Source organism: Rhinolophus ferrumequinum, chromosome 7 (genome assembly GCF_004115265.2).
Source record: "Rhinolophus ferrumequinum isolate MPI-CBG mRhiFer1 chromosome 7, mRhiFer1_v1.p, whole genome shotgun sequence".
Lineage (NCBI taxonomy): Eukaryota > Metazoa > Chordata > Mammalia > Chiroptera > Rhinolophidae > Rhinolophus > Rhinolophus ferrumequinum.
The window spans coordinates 93,170,558-93,194,926 of NC_046290.1; the positions used below are offsets into that span (position 1 = coordinate 93,170,558).

The following is a 24,369-nucleotide window of genomic DNA, read 5'->3' on the forward strand; positions in this document are numbered from 1 at the left end:
AATTGCTGCCTCTACAGAGAACAGTCACCACACACACTCATGGCGGGGATTTTGCGCCCAATGATTGAGAAGCCCCAGGCACACTACAAACTGATGAAAGGTGTGGAGTCTCTCGTTTGTACAGACTAGATTCGTCACAAATTTACCAAGTCAAGAATTCCAGATCAAGCGTTTCAACCTTCACCTGCAGATCATGAAAAATATGGTGGGGATCCATAGCACCCTCATAAACTGCATAGTTACAATAAAAAATACAAAAAGACGTCCATATTGGGAAAAAGATGTAATAAAAGATGCTTGGATTAGAAAAGCACATACTCCTCAAGTTTACATCCCTCCAGTGGATGCAAAACTGAAACGGTTGAACATTTGTTAAGAAGCCCCTGAGGGTGTCACAAGGATGACCAACAGAGGAGAACATGGGTCACAGGCGCCGCTGGAGAGCTGGGAGTTAAGTGTGCTGGCATCTAAGCCCCACAGACCAGGACACAATTAAGTCCTAATCCAGAGCAGTTTCAGATTAAAACATGCAAATCATTTTTATTTAAAGATGGTGAGAAAATATTCTCATTAAAATATATTTTAAATACTTCAGAAAAGAAAAAAGTATTAAGTACTGGGCAGCTGGTTGGTTCAGTTAGTTGGAGCACAGTACTCGTAACTCCAAGGAGAGCCGGTTCGATTCCCACATGGGCCAGTGAGCTGCGCCCTCTACAGCTAAGATTGTGAACAACAGCTCTCCCTGGAGCTGGGCTGCCATGGGCTACTGTGTGCTGCCGTGGGCTACCGTGGGCCGCCAGGAGCAGCCGGTGGCCAGCGTGAGCGGCCGGCAGCCGGGGAGAACTGCAGAGAGCTGCTGTGAGCAGCTGACCGATAATAAAAAGTATTAAGTACTGATACAAAATATCCCCCTTTATCACCACTTCCAACTTAAAGTAAAAATGCTCAAGTCCCAGGCGTGCTTGACCTCATTCTGGGTAGGTACTTTCAGTGCAACCTGCATCGCCTCCACCCATCATCAGAAAACGAAAACTAATTTAGAAACAGCCAAGCAAAACATAAGATGGTGGAAAATATAATCAAGAATTTTGTTGATAAACACAACCATCTCTCCTATAAAATGTACATTCTAAGGAGGAACAGAAATGCCATTTGGGATAATTCATTTCATTGTATTACTGTTTTATTAGTCAAAAGGTGATTTTTTGATGTTTCAAAGCACTTCTTGCCTAAATGATTAGGTGAGCATCCACGTAAACAAATATAATATGGGGGATATAATTCTCAGAGAGTCAGAAAATACAACAGAGATGGACAAGGTAAAGCTTCTTTAGGCAATTCACCAGAAGCTGAGAGACTAGGTTATCTCAGTATCATCAACCTTGTGGGGGTCATACTGCCAACTCAGTCATGATCAGCAACCCCTGCTACCTCTCTAACTCCGTTATTCAGCGCTCGCGAACTGCTGGATTGCACTGCTCTGCCCTAGGCAGAGAGTGTGATCAGTAATAGTCTTCCTCCTACAAGAAAGGCCAGAGGCTTTAAAACAGAGCTGCTGAGGACAAAGATAGTGAGCAACTTCTGAAGCTGTGGTGTGAGGGTTGAGGGAGAGAAACTAAAGCTGTCCTTTCTTTCCTATAGAAATAGAGAACCAGAGAGAGCCTTGCAGGCATAAATTTTGAACAAGGATAATATAAACATACCAAAATAATCTATTTAAGAGGCTGCTAAAGTTGTCGAGGAGACTCATTCCTTACTCAAACCTCCAAACTGCAGATATTTCAACATCTGCCTTCAAAATACAGCACAATTTCCTTCCTTCCCTTTTCAGAGCTCAGTAAAATGTGAGGTCCACTATGACAGCTGCCACACTGATCGTTTCCCCGATACAATCGAGCTAACATGTGGAACCATAGGCTCTAATGGTAATAACAACCCAAATCTCATCAATGGGATATAAATTTAAGATTTTAGGCTCAGTTCTTAAAACGAGGGCTAGTGAGAAAAGGCAGGGAATGGGTACAACGGGCTTTGCTGTCCTCTAGTGGACAGTCAGATGCACACAAGTATTCAGGAAACAGTCATCAGCACCCAACCCAGTACTGCTTTTTACTCCCGGAAGTTATTTCCGATAAATTATAAATCTGGGTACTCGATAGCTCATCTGGCCTCAATGAAATAAAAAAGAACTGGAAGAGATCTTGGAAATAAACTTAACCTCATTTTAAAAACATTGATTGAAATAAAATTTATATTAACAAGTTCACTTTGTAAAGTGTACAGTCAATGGTTTTTCATGTATTTACAGACTTGTGCAACTATCAACATAATCTTAATTTTAGAACATTTTCACCACTCCAAAAAGAAGCCGTGTACCCGTTAATAGTCATTCTCCATTCCCTACCCTAACCCACCACTTCCCCAGCCCTAGGCAACTACTAATCTATTTTTTGTCTATAGATTTGTCTATTCTGGACATTTCATACAACATGTAGCCTTTGTGACTGGATGCTTTTATGAGCATCATACTTTCTAGGTTCATCACGTCACAGCATGTAACAGTAGTTCATTCAATTTTAATTGCTGAATATCCATTGTATGGATATGTCACATTTTGTTTATCCATTAATCACTTGATGGACATCTGGGTCATTTCCATTAGCTATAAATGTGCACGTAACGTTCGCTTCACATTCATGGAAATAAAGCTTGCCCAAGGACTCACAGCAATTTAGGTCCAATTTATCCCCAATCCAATGCTGTTGGCATTACACATACTAGATAATCATTAGCATCTTGTATATCCACTGAGTTATCCATCTAGACCAGCCTAGACTCCAACCAGCTTTGAATTCTGAGAGTAAAAACATTAAGCACCGAAGATTTGACAGAACATCCTGGCCTTATCCCATTGCACAAAATTCCAAACAGTCCAGCACATTAAAAAAAACAAAACAAAAAAACCCTACCATATTCACGACAGTGTTTTTAAAAACAAAACAGCAGCAAGATAAAGTTCTGACGTTCAACACTGGTGGCCTCCAGTAAAACTCTCTGTCATGCAGTGCTACTGGGAGGCTAGACACAGTACTCTGATGAAGAATTCTAACTCCCTAGCACATTTAAATAAAGTTGGTCCCTCGTTAGAAGTGGGTATAACAGAACCAAGGGGAAGCTAGCTTACATGCACGTCACCATTAATCCCTTTGCCTAACAGTAAAAGGCAGTATCATATCTTGGCAAAAATATAATGAGGCTTCAGACCACATTCATCCACAAAAGAATATATAGAATGGAAAAACATAATCAGGTTGTCAGAATAAATGTATCCAAAGTTAAGTAAACAGAGAGCCTAACAGAACCCAGGATTTTGCCAAATTATACAATGCCTTTACCATTTAATACAAGAAAATGAAATAAGCATTAAATATTAGAAATCATCGAGTATTACAAAAACAGATTTGAGAGATAATCTACTTTTATACATATGGAAACTGTAGCCCAGATTAGAGATTGATACTAGTTCATGCAACAACACAGTACCAGTTTAAAAAAGCCTGGTCCATGCTAAGTGGAAGCCTTCAAAGCAAAGGACAGTAGAAAATTTCAGAGCAGTGGCAAAGATGACCTTTGGTGGGGAACTAAAGGGCATAATGCCATTTTAATGGAGAACATTGTTGAACTACTCGGTAGGCAACCTAACTGATTTTCCAAGAAACTCTTCCATGCTTGCCATTTGTGTACTTACTACGTGTCTGGGCCCCAAGATTAAACCTGCAAAGTGCTCTGCAAAGTGCTCATATCTTCTTCCCCAATCAAGCTAAGAATAAAGTCCCATGACAAGCTAAGAAGAGGTTACTTCACTATGGGGTGAGTACTAAAAAAAAAAAAAAACTTAATGAGAATTCTACATCTACTAGTTCTCAATAAGAAAATGTTACAGGTAAAGGAACGGCAAAGAAAGATCACATTAAGAAAGACTCTTCTGTACAAAACTAAGTTAAAAACAAAATCCATGTATCGCTTCTCGGCCTTTTAGCTAAGATCAAGTGTAAAACAAAACCCATGTAGTACTCAGCAAGGCTAGAAATTATGCTTAATGAGAAGAGATTTAGCAAAGGAGACTACTATCTAATGTCTTAGACTTCATCTAGTTACCTGGATGCCGTATAATCATTAAAAGAACACAGGAAGGTGAGAACTACATCCCAGTACGATAACGACATGGGCGTGGTCTCTGAGCCTACTTCATAAATGTTAAATCTTCATCTAACTGAGCCTCAGTTTCCTGTTCTGCTTCCTCTTCCCCAAAATGATCTTCCTTGGATCACCTATCATCCTTGGCCTCGGGAACATGACAACTGTGTTCAAATATCTGAGGAGCTTTAGCGAATAGACTTATTCTGTGTAAAGTGGGAGGGCAGCCGTGATACGAAGGCCAACTTCAACTCAATCTAACAAAGGTACGGCCCCTCCACGAACTGATTAACTCCAACTTATTCTTCCAAACCCAGCTGCCAGGCTGTCTCCTCTGGGGAGCCCTCTCATTTGCCCTAGGGATCCCTCACAGGGAGCCGAATACCGCTCCTTTATCATCCTCGGTGCTTGTCACACACTCTAACCATCTCTCACACTCAAACTGAGTTTCCTGAGGCACAGACTTCTGGCTTGTACTCATCACTATAACCTCCAGACGTACCACGGGGACTGGCACAGGCCACTTACCAGTTGTTTGTGACAGGAAATAGGGAGAAAAGGAGAGAGAGAGGAATCAAAAAATAGAGGAAAGTATTCCATTGGATAATGTCTGGGACCTCTCCCTAAAGGTAGTGTTTTCAAATAATTCTTAATTCTTAAGTAATCTTAAGCAGAAATCTAATACCCGTAACAGACAAAAATAGACCTGCTAATTTTTCTAATAAAGAAAAAACAGAGACAACATAATATTCATCAGTAAGGAATTGAGATGTTAGCAAAACCAACACACTGTCAGGTGGATCTACGTGGACTCACAGGGAGAGGGGACAGATGCTCAGGGTAGGATAACGAGTGACAAAACTGCAGAACACGCAGAAAATTCCATGCTGTAAATACCAACACACCCGTCACTGTATGTACACAGAAAACAGGTCAAACTATTAGAAAGTGATATTCTTGGGGAGTCTAGTTAAAATAAAGATTGTTTCATATTTTATTTACCTCTCACGTATGATTTACTTGCAATGAACAGGCTTTTAAAATTAGAAAACCACAAACTTACATATAGATGCACATGCAAAAAACTGAAGTTGGACCCTCACCTTTTACTATCTACAAAGTTAACCGAAAATGGATCAAAGATCTAAACATAAAAGCTAAAACTCTTCAAAAAAAACATAGGGGAGGGCCGGCCCGGTGGCTCAAGCGGTTAGAGCTCCATGCTCCTAACTCCGAAGGCTGCCGGTTCGATTCCCACATGGGCCAGTGGGCTCTCAACCACAAGGTTGCCAGTTCAATTCCTCGAGTCCCGCAAGGGATGGTGGGCTGCGCCCCCTGCAACTAGCAACAGGCAACTGGACCTGGAGCTGAGCTGCACCCTCCACAACTAAGACCGAAAGGACAACAAGTTGACTTGGAAAAAAGTCCTGAAAGTACACACTGTTCCCCAATAAAGTCCTGTTCCCCTTTGTCAATAAAGTATTTAAAAAAAAAAAAAAAACATAGGGGAAACGCTTCACAACATTGGATTTGGTATCTTGGATATTGAAAAGGCAGCTCACAGAATGGGAGAATCACAGAATGGGAGAATATATTTGCAAACCATATATCTGATAAAGGATTAATATCCAGATAATATAAAGAACACATACAACTCAACAACAAACAACCCAATTAAAAAATAGCCAAAGGACTAAAATAGACATTTGCCCAAAGATAGAGAAATAGCCGATAAGCACTTGAAAAGATACTCAACATCACTAATCATTAGGAAAATGCAAATCAAATCCACTAGATACCACTTCACATCCTAGGCTACTATCAAGGAAACAGAACCTAAGTTTTGGCAAGGATGTGGAGAAACTGGAACCTTTGTGCATTGCTGGTAGGAGTATAAAATGGTGCAGCCACTATGGAAGACGTTATGGCAGTTTCTCAAGAAATTAAATAAAAGGGAAAGCTACTCTATGCTTGGACAGACTGTATACCAATATTCCGATACCCTATGGTATGTTCTGTGATGTCTTTTTTCTTGCATCTTTTTTGTCTACCTTGATACCAGTAACTTATAAAGAATCTACATAGTTTGATTTGAATGATTTCAATATACTTTAGTTCCACTTTTTCACTTGACCCAAAGAAACACTAATCTGTCTTTAGTATGGCCGGTGTACTTTAGAGGCCTGAAGTCAGTGACATGAAACCCAATATCAAGAATTAGAAGCAAGTAATTTGTGTGGAAGGAATGTAAAAAAGAAAACACTGCGTGGTTTGGCTGGAGCATAATTAGGGCAGGGTACATTAGATTCTCTGCTTTTCAAAAATTTGAAAAAAATTTTTTTTGATGTACTATTTCAATTTTTTTTTCCATTTTATAAATTTGACTCCAAAGGCAAGGGAAGTAAAAGCTAAAATAAATGAAGAGGACTATATCAAACTTAAAAGCTTCTGCACAGCAAAAGAAACCATCAACAAAATAAAGAGGCAACCAACTGAATGGGAGAATATTTTTGCAAACAGTGCCTCCGATAAGGGGCTAATATCCAAAATATACAAGGAACTCATGCAACTTAACAACAAAAAACAAACTACCCAATTGAAAAATGGGCAGAGGACCTGAAGAGACATTTCTCCAAAGTGGACATACAAATGGCAAATAGACATATGAAAAAATGCTCAACATCACTAATCATCAGAGAAATGCAAATAAAAACCACAATGAGATACCACCTCACCCCAGTTAGAATGGCTACCATCAACAAGACAAACAGTAACAAGTGTTGGAGAGGCTGTGGAGAAAAAGGAACCCTCATTCACTGTTGGTGGGAATGGAGACTGTTGCAGCTGCTATGGAAGGCAGTGTGGAGGTTCCTGAAAAAATTACGAATAGAATTACCATATGACCCAGCAATCCCTCTCTTGGGTATCTACCCAAAAAATCTGAAAACATTTATCCATAAAGACACGTGTGCTCCAATCTTCATTGCAGCTTTGTTTACAGTGGCCAAGACATGGAAACAGCCAAAATGTCCTTCGACAGATGAATGGATAAAGAAGTTGTGGTATATATACACAATGGAATACTATTCGGCGGTAAGAAATATGATATAGGAACATTTGTGACAACATGGATGGATCCTGAGAGTATAATGCTAAGCGAAATAAGTCAGACAGAAAAAGCAGAGAACCACATGATTTCACTGATATGTGGTATATAAACCAAAAACAACAAAAAAACAAGAGAAACAAATGAGAAACAAAAACTCAGAGACACAGACAATAGTTTAGTGGTTACCAGAGGGTAAGGGGGGTGGGGGTGGGAGATGAGGGTAAGGGGGATCAAATATATGGTGATGGAAGGAGAACTGACTCTGGGTGGTGAACACACAGTGGGATTTATAGATGATGTAATACAGAATTGTACACCTGAAATCTATGTAACTCTACTAACAATTGTCACCCCAATAAATTTTAATTAAAAAAAATTTTTTTTGATGTGCTATTTCAGTTTTTAGTAGCAAATAAATGGGGACCTTACTAAAATTTGAGGCATATAAAATGAAATTAAGTAGAATACCTATATGATCCAGCAATTCTACTTCTGGATATATACCCAAAAGAACTGAAAGTTGGAACTGGAACAGGTATTTGTACACCCATGTTCATAGCAGTATTATTTGCATTAGCCAAAAAGCTGGAAAGTGACCCAAGTGTCCATCCACAGAGAAATAAACAAAATGTGGTCTACACATACAACAGAACATTATTCAGTCTGAAAAAGGAAGAAAATTTTAGCACACGCTACAATGTGGATGAACTTTGAAGACATTATGCTAAGTACAACAGTCACAAAGGACAAATATTCTACGATTCCACTTATACGAGGTATCTAGAATAGTCAAATATATAGACACAATAAGAAAATGGTGGTTGCCGGGGTGGGAGGGGTGCAAAATGGAAAGTTTAGTGTTTATAATAAACATAGTTTTAGTTTGGGAAGATGAAAAAGATCTGGAGATGCATGGTGGTGACAGTTACAAAACAATGTGAATGTACTTAATGACACAGAACTGTACATATAAAAATGGTAAATGTTAAATTGTTAGGTATATTTTACCACAATTTTTAAAAATGTTAAAACCACCACCATCTTTTAGAAAAAGGAATTGGCTCTGTTAGGGGGGAGCATTCTGATCCATTACCCAGCCCTAGAGATAGGCCTGTGTTCCACAGGCCAGTCTGAAAACCACAAAATTCAGTGGAAGTGACAAAAATGGAAGAGTGGCTCAGGGAACAGTACTTACAGTAGCTAAAAAGCATAGGGTTAGACTATTTTAAAACCAAATCACTCTTCTACACTCATAAAACTCTATCTTCGTTAAATAGATACCTTTGCTTCCTCTGCCATTTTTTTCTCTTCATCCACCTCTTCAGTCTTTGCTGAATCTTCACTTTGTAGTTTTCTTCTCTTTTGTTTGGGAGCCATGAAGCCTTGGAGAAATTTCTTTATGACACTGGCTTGAAGGGCAATCACACACTCACCAAAATCCTTCAGTTTCTCTAATGAGATCACCTACAGGAATTAATTTAAAAACCAGATTGAGAGAAGGGCCAAGAGAAAGATAAAAGGAGACTATCTTTGACTGAATTCGAACAACCTAACCGCAATGGGTCACATAACATTAATTGATCCCGGTTCCTCAATTCAGTGTGTGGCTTTTGCATTTAAAAGTAGCTGACTGCGTCCATTTCATCATTGGAGGGATCCAGGAAATGCTGCAAGTTGCTCTACTTACGAAGTTAGGCCACTCGTTCGTTCTTTCAGTAACTGAGTGCCTATTATGTGCAAACTACAGTCCCAAGGCAAAGAAAAACTGAGAAGGAGAATAAAAATTTTCTGACCTAGTGACTTACTAACTATAAGCCAGGTAATATGCTTTACATACTTGACCTCATCTAAACGTCACATTTATTTTATGAATGAGAAAAAAGAAACTAAATCACTCTGAACCAAATCATGCCGTTCAATACTGAAGACTGCCTTCTCTGTCATGCAAGACTTGCCAATTAAAAGATACCATTTTAAAAATCACAAAGAGAAACAAAGAATAATGATACCCCAATGTTAGCAAGGAACAGGCTGATTTTGGCACAAAGTAGGCAACTGATAAACATTTCCTAAATAAACAAAAAAGGAAATGTAATACATATTTTAAAATGGTGAAGTGCTTTGGGCTGAATAATTTTAAAAATCATTTAAAAAACAGAGTTGTTTAAATTCTTTTCCGCAGGAAATGTACCAAGAATTCATAACCAGGCTAATTTAAAAGAAAAAAGTTGCATATATAAGGTATGCATACATACGATGCATATATAATTTGCTATTTCAAATAGCAAATACAAACTCTGACAGAAGATTTAAGATTTTATCAACTCTAAGGGTTAGTATGTACCCCCAAAAGATATAAGGACTAAAAGAAATGGAAAGTGTTCATAAATTTGGGGAAATGGGGGGGGAGTATTATAGAAATCACACAACTATAATACACGTGCTATAATGCGTATGAATAACTTGAAACAACCCACAAATACCCAGAGTGCCAAAAAAATGTATACAAGTGGACGCTGGTCAATGTTGCTCAAATAGTAACTCGCTGTAATCAGAAGCATCTGAACACTGATGGCAACCACTTTGAGAACCTCTTGTAACTGCAGAAGTCAAACGTGTCTTGTATTATTGAGTATTACAATTTTAATAGTTTTTTCCTTTCTTAAAATTTGTATACATTTTTTCAGCACCCTATATATTATTTGGAGTTAACCTGGACTTTATTATTTAAAATCAGTAAAAAAACATTTTACAATAATAATTGATGGATAGTATTCTCCTATCTTCTCTCCATCTTTGACAGCTAAACCTATCTAAAATGTAGTATCGATCGGGTCTCTTGAATTGTTTCGCCTATACCACTTACAGGTCCTACACTGAGCAGTAAATAATGGGACTATAAATGGGCCCTGAAATGGACCCATTTAACAGCATGTGTGTTGCCCAATATAAGCGTAACTCTGAGCTGATCAGGTGTAAAGAATGGACAAAAGCAGGATACACAATCATGTTTCATACCTTAAAGCACCAACACCACATGGGAATAGACAGGTTAAATGTTACAGGACTATGGCTCCAGTGCTGGTTTTCTTCAACTTAACAGAAAACCTCTTTTTAAACAAAGGATCTGAGCCAACTAATAGATTTTTCTGGATACCAGCATAAGATGACAAAGGGAAAATACGTTTTGGTGCCACATGTGTCTTTCAAGACAAACCCAAATGTATGATTTCCAGAATCATCTAGGGAAGTCAAGAACAATATCGGGGAACAATTCCAAATTGGGTTTCCATGAGTAAGAGATTTCAAAGGGTGTTTCATGTTCTTACCCGGGCTTCAAATTCTGATGTTTCTTCCACATAACCAAGACCCCCCTTTTGTAACCTTGTTGCAACTTCAATGAGATCACTACGAAGAAAGTTTAAGAGCTCCTGATTGCCATCACAGGATTTCAGACCCAGATTTGGCTTTCGGGCCAGATGAATAGAATGAATAATGTCCTGGTACCTAGAAAAGTTGAAGCAAGTGGGAGGGAAAATAAAGGAATTCTGAAGATAGTCTATAAATTTCAATTCCTTGAATAACATGTTTTACTTCTATAAAACATTTAGATCTTTTTCATCTGTCTTTGGTGTTTTTTAGTAGTCTCATGTTTCTTGAACAGATTTTCAAATCTCTCTTATTCTTTAAAAACCCTTATTTTATTCTGTATTTGATGAATTCCAGTGTCTGAAGTGGGTTCCAATTCCTAGCTCTCATTCATCATGGTACCTGGTTTGTGTATTTTGTAACTTTTTTACCATGAGTTTCTTGGAATTTTCTCTGTGGGAATTCTTTGAAGCCTGGTGTGAAGCTGTACTCCTCCAAAGAATGTGCACTTTGCTTATGTCAGCTGTCAGGAATTGCTACCAACCCAAGACTACTTTAAGTCATCTGCCTGAAATACTTCACAACACAGAAGATACATGATTTCAACTGAAAGCCTATATAAGGACCTTCAAGTTCACTCTTAACACTAAAGCTAAACACTAGATACTAAAGCTTAACACTAAACCCTTTGAGGAGGTCCCAGCAAAAAAGACTTCAATAATACTACCTCCCCTGGGTGGGCCATAAACCTTACTGTTTGCTTCCTACACCAAAATTAAAACTAAAGCTCAAGGACATCTGACTACTAAGTTCCCCATCCTTTCTTAATAGTAAGGGTTTTTAATATTATTTTCCTCTGAATACAACTTTATTGTGTCCTGCTGTTTTTCTTTATAAAGAATTCTCCTTTCATTGCTTTCTAGATACAACATAATTTCCCTTTTATCTTTTTAGTCATCTTAAAGAATTTATCTCTAATTTTACTATAATTTGATTAGAGAATGTATCCTGAAGCTTTCTGCTTTTTAAGTTGAGTTTATGTGGCTAAATATGTGACAAATTTTTACAAATGTTCAAAGGATCTAACAGAAAAAACTATTTCTTTATAGTTTCCAACTGGCCTAGCTTTTTGCACTTTGAAAAACATTTTTTTTAATTGAGCTATAATTGACTGCACACCCTTTAATTTATATCCTTCATCACTTTACGTATTTTCTTATAAAGAGCATATATATTTTTTATAAATTTGAACCTCAAATGATGATACATTATCCTATCCTCTTGGCTACCCCCAGGGGAAGCAACTCAAATAACCACCACCAAGAGAAATAGATAAACTGGGGCAGATTTACAAATATTAAGTGTCTTGGAACAGTATACAGAAAGGAAAATAAAGTTTAGTTACTTAAAAAAAAAAAATTGACGGCTTTTTAGTGCTGAGTAAAGAGCAGAAAGTCCCAAAGGCTTTATATTATTTGACAGCTTTTAAAAAGTTTAAAACAAAACCAAACAAAACGAAGTGGGTTTTTTTTAATGATCAACAAAATCAAAGGAAAAAAGTGTAAGTTTTGTTTTTAATCCTGACAATCTCTAACCTTTTGATGGAAGGATTTGATCTGTTCACATTTAGTGAATGGATCAAGTCCTTTCAATCCAACACATGTGCCTAGCAAATATTTAAACAGAAGGAACATTATAGAACGGTATTCCTTTGTGGTTCTGTGTACTGACATTTTCCCTTGTCTTTCTTAATTTGCCTAGTCTCACATCTCTATCAATGCAGCATGATTCTGAATATAAATTTAATTAATCTTACACATTAAGCAGTGGGCTAAAACCAATATGATGTACCCATTATCACTCACAAAAGCCTGGCAAAGTTGTAGAACATGTACTGTGTTTCCCTGAAAATAAGACCTAGCCGGACCATCAGCTCTAATGCGTCTTTTGGAGCAAAAATTAATATAAGACCCAATCTTATTTTATATTATATGAAACCCAGTCTTCTATTACATTAGAGAAGACTCGTTCTTATACTATATGAAAATAAGACAGGGTTTTATATTAATTTTTGCTCCAAAAGACGCATTAGAGCTGATGGTCTGGCTAGGTCTTATTTTCGGGGAAACACAGTATATACTGAATGGTATTTTCCTTCTCTCTTCAATCAAACCTAAATTCAACCATAAGAGCAAGCAGTCAGAAATTAACGGTGGCCTTAAGGCAAAACCTTGTCCTGGCTTTGACACAAACAATGGCTAGAACAGGAAGGACACTAGCAAATCTAGATGGAGTTGATGCTAATTTTGTACACAGAACAGATTTTGTTTTGGATTTTTGGGGTTTTTAAGATGTAATTCACATAACATTAAACTCACAATATTAAAGCATACACTTTCAGTGGTTTTTATATTGTGGAACCATTAAAACTACCTAATTCCAAAACATTTTCATCACCCCATAAAGAAATCCCATACCTATTAGCAGTCATTCCCAATTGTCCCCTTCCTCCACCCCCTGGCAACTGCTAATGTGCTTTCTGTCTATGGATTTTCCTATTCTAGATGACAATATGGTGGTCTTTAAGTCTAGCTTCTTTAACTCAGCAAAACGTTTTCTAGGTTCATCCATGTTGTTGCATGTGTCAGTACTTCATTCCTTTTTCTGGCTGAATTTATGGATACACAAACCACATTTTGCTTTATCCATCTATCAGTTGATGGACAGTAAGGTTGTTTTCGTTTTTTGGCTATTTTGAATATGACAGAAAACTTTTGAACACCAACTCATGTGGAATTGCATTTGCAAGGCTTCCTACCTACAAAGAGGCTCTCAGCATGGTGCATGGCATACATTTTTCAATGACTAGTTCTGCTACCCTGTGTATACATGGTTTAAACGCATATTTTTCCAAATAAGCATGATGTACTAAGAAAATACCAAGCAAAAGGAATATAAAAGTTATAGACATTTTTAAAAATTTAAGTTTTTACAGATAAGCAAAAATAAAAAAAAACCCTCTAAGATATTTATAATATCTAATGCTGAAGAGAAGTAACATGTGAGGAGCAAGATGAAAATCCTTACCTCTTCTCTAATCTCTCCTTAAGCTGACTTTCTCGTATTCCCTGAGGGTGAAGGCAATTTAGCAATTCATCCAGTTCCTTCTGACTATCACACAAAAACCTGTAGGGGTAAAACAGAGCTGAATAAGTGGGGAGGGAGATCAAACTAAGAAAGGGACCTAGGGTTGATGGTAGGAGTTGGGAGAGCAGAATCCCAAACTTGCTTACAACAGGAACCACTTTTTTTTTTTAATTGGGGAACTGTTTTTCTAGGACCTATCAGCTCCATGTCAAATCCTTGTCTTCAATCTAGTTGTGGAGGTGCAGCTCACTGGCCCATGTGGGAATCGAACTGGAGACCTTGGTGTCATGAGCACTGCGCTCTAACCACTGAGCCAACCAGCCGCCCCTAATTTACTATTTTTATGAGGCTTAATGTTAACTATATCATTGGATATTGGAGCCAACGTTTCTTACTAAAATATAATCAAGCAAATTTTATAAAGTTAAGAGGCATATTTGTCCGCACACCTTCAAAGAGTAAACATATCCAAAAATAAAAGATAAATAGTCGTTACACCAAAGGTGAACATAACTAAAACAGTTAACGCACTTACAAAGTCCAAAGGGCCTTTTTAAAATCTAGCTCCCTGCCTGAAAGCAGAATGACACAAGAGAAGATTAATGGCTATGTATATAATTTTATATTCTTTAATTAATGAAGATGCAAATCCTAAATACTTCTATTACCAAATAGACTGAAAAGTATTTCCAATGCTATGTCACATCTATCATATAGTATACAAAGTTACATTATGAGGGTGGGGAATAAAATTTCCAAACCTTAGAACAAACAAATATTTCCTTATCAAAAAATCAAGTCTGCTTTTAAAGCAGTGAGTTTACATATCCAAGAAATCAAAGTCACACAAAATGATCTTAATAATCACTAACTCATTGGTATCATTATATTAAATACTTTCTTAACATTGAAAAGGGAAAAGAAAGAGCAACCAGATGAATGCTCACATTACCATAGGTTCTGTCCTTGTTTGGGGGTGGTGGTCTCTACAGCAATTTCTGTTGCTGGTCCATGTTGTGTGTTCACACCTACATTTTTGCCTAAGTTTGCTTTCTTACCTATGAAAAATTTATACATTAAGTTGAAAATAGTAAATATCCAATTCCTAGTTTCAAACCTAAGCAGTACATTGTATCAAATCCAACAATTAACACAGATGCTGCATCTTAAATATATCTACATATACAACAGATGCTAACTTCTCTTAAAAATCTTAACATATAGCACATTATCTAAGATATTTGCTCCTATACAGCTGAATCATTGTACAGTTCAAAGTTTAAGAGTTTCACAACTTAGAATGGAGGGGGATGATTAAATAATTCTATCAAAGCAAATAAATAATTTACTCCAATGTTAACACAAAGGCATCTGTAGTGAGAGTCAATCAAAATATATCGACTACTACAAACTTATCCCTGGAAGCTTCAAATGTCAGACATGATTAACTTTTTTGTAAACCAGTTCCTATACACTAATATATGACATTAATATAGATAGACAGATCTTAAGCCAATATTTGAAGTCTTACCTAATACTACGATTGGTTTGCTCCCCTGCTCCCATTCTCACCCCTGCAATACTAACACAATCGTTTTTTTATCTTTTCAGTCAGGTAATTTTGCTGAGATCCTGCCATGCTAGAACTAGAAAACATGAAGCAACAACATCTACCAGGATGCGCTAGAAGTGAAGAGATTTGGATGCCAACCTTCTCTCAGGGAGCTGTAACCGTGGAGGCCCAATTTCTAAGGACAGTCACTAAGTTTCTGAAACACATTCAGTCTCTCATCCCATTGGAATCTCTATGTCTGAAGGTGCTGACTTCAACTTATTGCCCTCAAACAAACTGCCCTCACCTGGGGTCTACCAGAACCAGACTTTTCTTTTTTTTTTGAGAACAAATCCACTTTATTTACTGTTCACTAAGTTTAAATACTTGAGGGGTACAGCATTACATGGATTCTGTGTCCTACGGCCTTAGCAGGAAGGTTGCTTTGGAATTTGGCACGAACCACCATGCCACTGTTTCCATGAGCACGAATTCCCTTTCCCCAGATTACTCTGGTTTTGTTCGGTTTGTCACCAGGAGTCACTGTGTTGTTCTTGGCCTGGTACACATAAGCACAGCTCTTGCCTAGATAGAAGTCAGTTTCATCTCGAGCATAAACACCTTCAATTTTAAGAGCTGTGTGCTCTCTCTGGTCCGGAGACGCCACTTATAGCCAGCAAAAATGGCACTGGACCACAGCCTTCCAGAAAAATTTGTCATTTTAGAAGTCCTATTCCCAGTAGGCCTCCACAGGCCCCAAGATGGCAGAAAAGGCCAGAAATAGACTTTTCTACTAAGTATTACAATCTAGCACTTAATATAATTGAACACGAAAATGCCTTAAATTTGAAATTTGGGCTATATATTAATTACCATATTTAACAATTTTCTGAGTTTGTAATTTGGATTACGAGTTCCTCTAAAATGAAGGAAAACTACTTTTTAAAAAAAAGGTTTCTCAAAAAAACATAATCTAATATTTGAGAAGCAATTTTTATTAGGTTATAGAAAGTAGAGCTGGAAGGAAACTTGTGATCATCTAACCCAGTGGTTCTCAACTCGGAGCCATGTTGCTTCCCAGGGGACATCTGGCAATGTCCAGAGACCTATTTGGTTGTCACTATTGGCATCTAGAGGGTAGAGGCCAGGGATGCTAAATATCCTACAATGCATAGGACAACTCCCCACTACAAAGAATTATCTGGCTCAAAAAGTCAATAAAGCTGAGGTTAAGAAAACCTGATCTAGACTAACCATCTGGGTTTTTTTAATTAAAAAAATATGTATTTAATTTCTTCCTTGCAGTATTATACAGTTGACACTTGATCAACACAGATTAGAGGCACCAAACCCCTGTGCTGTCGAAAATCCACGTATAACTTTTGACTCACCCAAAACTTAATTCCCCTCGGTATCCACAGGGGATTGGTTCCAGGAGCCCCCTCGGGTACCAAAATCCGAGGATGCTCAAGTCCCCTAAATAAAATGTGTAGTCAGTCCTCCACACCCGTGGACTCCCAACTGCAGGTCAAAAACAGTCCAGCTATTTATTGAAAAAAGTCCACATACAAGTGGACCTCTGCAGTTCAAACCTGTGTAGTTCAAGGGTCAACTAACTGAGTGTGTGTGTGTGTGTGTGTGTGTGTGTGTGTGTGTGTATACACACCTCGAAAAGATATACACATATATATATACTTAGAAAAGTACATTTCTGTATTGATTTTACCAGCTGAACACACCCATGTAACCAGAATCCAGATCAAGAAAAAGAAAATAATCTGCCCCTTCCTGACCTCCTTCTCAGTCATGTATTTTTAATTAGATATTGTTGTTTTGCCTCATTAGAATTTGAGTTAAATGACATTTAGAACCTTATCTGTCTTATTTGCTATCTCGTACCACAGCACATGAAAAATTGGTAGGCAAATAAGAGACGCTCCATAAATACTGAATAAATGAATTTTAATAGTGGAAGAAGACATAAAATGCCTTCTTGTCCCCCTTACCTCAATTTCCAAGAAACAAAGTTTGAAAACTACTCGTGTAAAATCTATTGTCAACATCTTGCTTGGGAATTAGATTTTATACGAGTAGTTTTCAAGCTCTATCTTTGTACACTATGCCTGAACAAAGTTGATAATCAAAATGTTAAGTTTCCTCCCTTCTTTCTGTACATTTCACATCCTCCCACCCCACTCACATGCATCTACCTAAGAAGGCGATAAAGAAATTTTGCGAATGGAAAAGGTGACAGAGGGAAGAGTCCTAATATTTACCCTACTTGAGCAGGGTAAGTAACTAACAGATATACGTACTACGGGGACAGTAATCCTCATCAGGAGAGTCTGCGTGCTCTCTGCGGTGGTGGTTGAACCGGTAGTCAATGCTGTCATGCACCCAGCCTTTTTCAATGAACAACCCTGGAACTTCATCAGAGAAGAGCCAGTATCTACAAATCACAACTACATATTAATAACATGATACATCATGAGCACAGGATGACTTTGTTGTTTGGGAAGATGATTCCAGAAAATTACTGAACATTCAGAAATATACAAATTATAAAGTAAAGCAAAGAATACCAAAAGTTTTGGAATTTCAGTCCTGTTTACTTATCTGTAATTTTCATAACTCTAATATTTCTCTACTTTAGATTCCAGACAATGTATGCATTTAAAATATATTACAATTTTCAAAGACCTCTATCTGGTTCACATTTCACCTATCACCATAATTTATAAGTTCCATATTTCTGGTATCTTCAAGAACAGGGTCATGTCTCATTTAACTTTGTAACCCTAGCATCTGGCAGAATAAATACTCAATGAATGTGATGAGCACTTCTGTTTCCAAAATCCATGAACGGGGAAGCTTGTCTATTCTTAGTATTAGGTTGGTGCAAAAGTAATTGCGGTTTAAAAGGTTAAAAACAACTGCAAAAACCGCAATTACTTTTGCACCAACCTACTACTTTAAACAGTTTCATAACTAGAAAAAACATAAAGGCCCTACAAGAGGACAAAAATTGAGTTCAACTTACCTATTATGGTTTCGATCTGTACCGATAGGAGTCCTACGCATGACGAGTTTAGCCTTGGCAATTCCCTCCTGGAATGCCTTCTCAGCAGCTGCTTTGTGCTTTCGTATTCGTTCTTCCTCAGCTTCGCGTTCTAGTTTCACTGTTAAAGACAAAAAGAATCAACTAGATTTTTTTTTTCTAGTAAATTCCACTCTTACAACTTAAATAAAATATGGAATACAAAGTGCCTGGTATAAAGTCGATTTGCATCAAACCTTAGTTTTTTTCCTCCTAATTCCAATTTGTTATAAGAAATGACATGTGAAGACAGCAATTTCTATCTGGTCCTTCAATGCACTTTGAATTTTGGTGATATCTCAGCCATCAGCTCAATGCAAAATCTTTTCTCTCCAAAATATAATGTATTAATTGCAGTAATTAAATTATTTGATTTTATTAATAATTAATTATAAATGTAACCTTAAACAGTCCTTAAATGGAATTAACTGAAACATGACAGGACCAGTCCTCAATACGATCCTCAAAATGATCAGGATGAATAAAACTAGAATAGCTATTTCAAGATAAAACAAATTTCAGCCTTGAGGAATTTGATAGTAATTCAGCTTATTAGCCTTGGTGACAAGAAAAAGAATTGAGAAAACAAAGGCAGGGAAGTACTTGTGGATAATAACAATAACTGCATATTGAACACTATGTTTTGAGTTGTTCAGCAAGTTACTACTGTTAATGATATAAAAAAGTTTTAATCAATTTTTGATCATTCGTTATATGGGTTTATTCTATCTCAACTGAAATTTCCCTCAACAACAAAAGCCCAGTTAAACATCTACAATATGATGAGAATCTGGAAAATGTATCAATCTAACCATGTTATTTTTTAAAAATTTAAGACAAATCTCATTTATTTAAACACAACATAGCATTTGTTACCTTTTAATAAACAGTTTTCTAGTCTGAATGAAACTATGCTCCCAACAATGATTTCAGTAGAGGTCTGTACACAAATGTAAATGATAAAGAGTGATGGTCAAATCACAATAAAGGAAAAGCTTCTTCTCCTGCAGCTACAAACAAACAAAAAAGAATCTGGGCAAGTAGTCAAAAGAAGACCAAATTTAGTGTCAGAGGTTACAGCACTGAACTAGATATGAAAGACCTGAACTCTAATTCAAATACTGGCCGTGGCAAAATACTAATATTCTTTGTCCCGTTTCTCTATATCAATAATAGAGTATCGTCTGCCTCGCTTTTCTCCTATGATAAGATAAATATAACACATAGAAACTCAAGAAATCATTATATTTCAGGTAAAACACAGCTGAAGTGTGATATAAATAACGCTAATCCGAATGCAAGTATACATACCATCTTCCAAATTGGAAAGTACATATATACACATACTCACACATGGTGTGCGTACTTATGTAAAAACATTTCAATGGCCATAAACAGTATAACCTAAATTCTGTTATAAGAGATATTACGTCTTTTCTAATGAAAGAACCATTAAAGTTGTTAGACTTAACCTAAAATCTGTCACACATAATTTAAGACTATTTCTAGTATCTGTCTATCTAATTCTAAATATCCAACTTTGACAAATAAGTGGTTTTTACCACCTTCATTTTATAAGCTGGAAATTTTCATAAGGTTGGAAACTGTAACAGTGATCAAAATAGTGTAGTGTTAATGACAAAAAAAAACACCTAAGACACTTGGTAGGTTTACTGTGGTGACAGCAATTCTGCAACTAATTTTGTGTACGCTGAAGACTGATCAAGTAAACAATATTGATGAGTGCCAGGGATCACATGCTACAAGACAGGAGAAACAAATACAGAATGAGGAACAGCAAAGCAGAACCCTTGGGTATTGAGCTTTATTTGAAATAAATTTAAAAGAAGAAGGACAAAATTTATACTCTGAAAACTATAAAACGTTGTTGAAAGAAACTGAAGATCTAAATAAATGGAATACCTCATATTCATGGATCAGAACACAAAATATCATTAAGATGGCAATAGGTCTATTAGATCTATAGACCCCAAAATTGATGTATAGATTCAAAACCTCTATCAGAATCCCAGCTGGCTTCCTTGTAGAAATTAACAAGCTACACGTAATTCTAAAATAACTGTGGAATCGCAATGGACCCAGAACAACCAAAACAATCTTGACAAAGACAAGTCGGAGGATTCACACTTCCCCACTTCAAAAATTACTACAAAGCAACAGTAATATTGGTGTAAGGATAGACATATAGATCAATGGAACAGAATTGAGAGTCCAGAAATAGACTGATGCACGTCTATAGTCAAATGATTTTTGACAAAGGTACCAATGGGGAAAGAAAATCTTTTGAACAAATGATATTGGGACATCACTGGATAGTCACATGCAAAAGAATGAGGTTGGACCCTTACCTCATACCATATACAAAAATTAACTCAAAATGAATCAGAAACTTAAAGGTAAGAGCTAAAACTTTAAGACTTTTAGAAGAAAACACTGGGGTCAATCTTCATGACCTTGGATTTGGCAAGGGCTTCCTAGATGACACCAAAGCCACAAGCAACCAAAGGAAAAAACTGATAAATTGGACTTCAAACTTTTTTAATTTTGTGCAATGGACACTATCAAGAAAGTAAAGAGACAATGCATAAAAACAGGTGAAAATACGTGGAGATCATATATCTGATAGGAAAGGGATTTATATCTAGAATATACAAAGAACTCGTACCACTCAATAATAAAAAAAAGACAAATAATCCAATTTGAAAATGGGCAAAAGATCTGAATTAACATTCTTCCAAAGAAGATACACAAATGACCAACAGGGACGTGAAAAGACGTTCAGCGTCATCAGTCACCAAGGAAACGCACATCAAAGCCACAGTGAGATACCAATTCAGTACCACTGGGACGGTTATAATCCAAGTCCTATAATAGCAGGTGTCGATGAGGATGCAGACAAGTGGCACAATCAGAACCCTCATATACTGCTCGTAGGAATGCAAAAGTGTACAGCCACTTTGAAAAATGTCCACATATTAAGTGGACCTGCGCAATTCCTCAAACGGTGAGTTACCATACAACCCAGCAATTACATGCCTAGGTATATACCCAAGAGAAATGAAAAGACATGTCCACACAAAAACTGTACACCGATGCTTATAGCAGTATTATTAATAATGGCCAAAAAGGTAGAAACAAACCAAATGTCCATCAACTGATGAATGCATAAAACAAAATGTGGTATATCCAAACAATGGAATAGTATTCTGCTACTAAAAGGAATGAAGTACTACTGAAACATGCTACGATATGGATGAACCTTTGAAAACATTATGGTAAGTGAAGGAAGCCAGGCACAAAAGACCACATATTATATGATTCCATTTATATATGTCAAAACAGACAAATCCTTAGCAATAGTAGTAGACTGGTAATTGCTGAGGGCTGGGAAGGATGGGAGGGAGGGGTGTTAATAGCCCAAGGGTATGGGCTTTCTTTTTGAGGTGATGAAAATGTTCTAAAATTGTGGTGAAGGTTGTACATATCTGTGAATGTGTTAAAAAGAAAATCATTGAATTGTACATTATAAACGGAAGAATTGCATGGCATATGAATTATTTCTTAATAAAGCTGTTTAAAAGTTCGGATTTGATGGGGCTATCAACAAAGCCCCAAATTTTTATGTTCTTACATCTTAATAAAAAAATTAATATAAATTAACATCTAAGTTGATAACTATGCTGATGGCTTCAAATACCTTGTCATTCTTTGTTACAACAATCTTAAGCATATGAGGAAACTGAGGCACGAAAAAGTAACTTGCCCCAACGAACACAGCTAAGTCAGAGGTGGGGTTAGAACTCTTACCAGCAATTTCCAGGTCATATAGTTATTTCCACTACGCCTATTTGTGGATTTGGTACAAACCAGAAAAGCCAGAAAAGATGCTAACGTCACACTACTCTAAGCCAAACTATCACGAACTGCAGAGTGTCAGGCTGAACACTCCTGCTAGAATACTACATACATAGTAGGGCCTGGGTTGTTACATACAGAAATAACTCCACAGTTATGACAAACAGACTCCACCATTACCTCAGTAATTTCCTTACTTTTGCTATCTCCTAAAGGGCTTCTTCCCCTTTTCTTTCAACATAAGGTTTTACCTTTCATTTCTCTCTCCTGGATCTCCCGCTCCTTCTTAGCCTGAATGGCAAGCAGCCGTCTGCTCTTCACAGCACTAATCATGTCTTCAGCTTCCATATCTACTTGGGGCTCAAACTTCACAATGTCTTTTTTCCTATCAGTTTTGCCTAACCCATTCTCCTCTTTTCCATTTTCTTTATTTCTGGCTTCCATTTCTTTCCGTTTCTGTTTCTCTGCTCTCTTTTTATCATTTTCTTCCTTTAATACAGCAAGCCGTTCCTTCCACAACTCTGCAGACATCTGTTGTCTGGTTTCCATGTGGTCTTGCACTGAGTATGTCATGAGAATCCGGTGGCAGAGCGCTGTCAAGATCTGCAGCTTCTCTTCTGATGTTAGCTCAAAAAATTCAGAGGTTTCCAACTTCTCCAGGAACTCATCTTGTACCTCATTGTCCTCAAATGGTGCTGAATCTTTATTGTCATCTGCATCTGAGCCCTCGCTTTCCTCCTGAACATCAGATTTGCGCAAGCAGAGCCGCACCAGCTCTGAGACAGAATGCAGAGTCAGAGGGATTTCCGACAGCTTCATTCCCAACTCACCATAATCTTCTGCTATTTCATCTTGTAGTAAGGTCTGTAAGAGGATGACCAACACCCTATTCAGGTATAAAAAGCCCCCCTTTTCTGCACTCAAAGCCTCCATAAGGGACACAGCGGTAATAGGATACTGAGCATCTGGTAAGAGGAGCCCAGAGTAACAGCTCAGGAATTCCACCACCATCGCCACGTCCCCAAAGAGAGTGTTGGGCAGCCCTTCGGGGGTGTCCACCAGTCTAAATGTTGGAAGGTTCTTGCCAGTTAACTCTTGGTCCTCATACCGCTTCTGTTTTTCTAGTTTCTCAAGCATTTCTTTCTCTCTCCGCTCTTTGGCTTTCTCCTTCAACTTTTCTTTCAGTTCTTCACGTTTCTTTTTCAAGTATTCTTTGCGCTGTTCTTCAGACATAGAGGCCCACCTCTTTTTGTGCTCTAGAAGCTCAAAGCGCTTTTGAACAATATTTCGCAGTTCTTCTGGGAGACGAGCTCGATCCTCACTAGACAGAAGCCGGGCTGTTTTGGAAATAACACAGGACAGGGCGCTCTTCTTATCCTCCCTGTCTTTGTTCTCTTTGTAATAGGCGATAAGGTGGAGGGCAGCGGGAGGCAGATGTTTATGAGGTTTACTAGAGGACCTGGGTGTACCCCCAGAATTCCGGGGGGCTCGTGTCATCTTCTGAGTGCCTTTGGCCATGTCCAACAAAGTCATCTGCTTCATTTTGGTTTTCGGAGTCTTCAGGCCCTTTTTTGGAGATTTGGAATTCCCTGTGGATTTCTGTCCATTCAGGATGCCTTTGCTTCTGCCCTTGGCTTTCAAAGGTTTGTCACTGTGCTTCCCTGGTTTCTTGGCAGGTGGGCCTTTCTTAGGAATGTGAAAGTTAGCATGTAGCTTGTTAGGTGACATCATCTTCATCACTTCTTCCAGATGCTCTTCTGGAGATTTGGAATTCTTTGAGTTCTTTACTTTGAGTGGGGAGCCATTCAAGGATTTCTTCAAGTGTACATGACACCATAACTTAGGATTTAGTGGTGAACTCAGAGAAGAGTTGTCCGTCTTGGATTTCTTTGAGGGCTTCCTCTCTGGGGATCCAGTATTTTTCCTCTTAGTAGAAGGGTTGAGAGTCATGTACTAGAATTTAAGAACAGGAGCAAAATTAATTTTAAAAACTAATTTAAAGAAGCAATATTTAAGCACTCT

The 24,369-nt window shown here is 37.6% G+C and overlaps 1 protein-coding gene and 1 pseudogene across 2 annotated transcripts in view; both read right to left on the reverse strand.

Moving 5' to 3' along the window:
* The window catches only part of BAZ1B (bromodomain adjacent to zinc finger domain 1B), a 68,102-nt gene that overhangs the window by 10,049 nt on the left and 33,684 nt on the right, over positions 1 to 24,369 (reverse strand). For both annotated transcript variants that reach the window (XM_033110057.1, XM_033110058.1), the window contains exons 7-13: positions 22,599 to 24,300; positions 18,415 to 18,553; positions 17,690 to 17,823; positions 14,775 to 14,880; positions 13,763 to 13,861; positions 10,636 to 10,813; positions 8,588 to 8,770 (exon numbers count right to left, since the gene is read on the reverse strand). In XM_033110057.1, the coding sequence (XP_032965948.1) occupies positions 8,588 to 8,770; positions 10,636 to 10,813; positions 13,763 to 13,861; positions 14,775 to 14,880; positions 17,690 to 17,823; positions 18,415 to 18,553; positions 22,599 to 24,300 (2,541 nt within the window). The remainder of the gene's footprint in view (positions 1 to 8,587; positions 8,771 to 10,635; positions 10,814 to 13,762; positions 13,862 to 14,774; positions 14,881 to 17,689; positions 17,824 to 18,414; positions 18,554 to 22,598; positions 24,301 to 24,369) is intronic.
* LOC117024671 (60S ribosomal protein L35a-like) lies at positions 15,341 to 16,803 on the reverse strand (annotated as a pseudogene).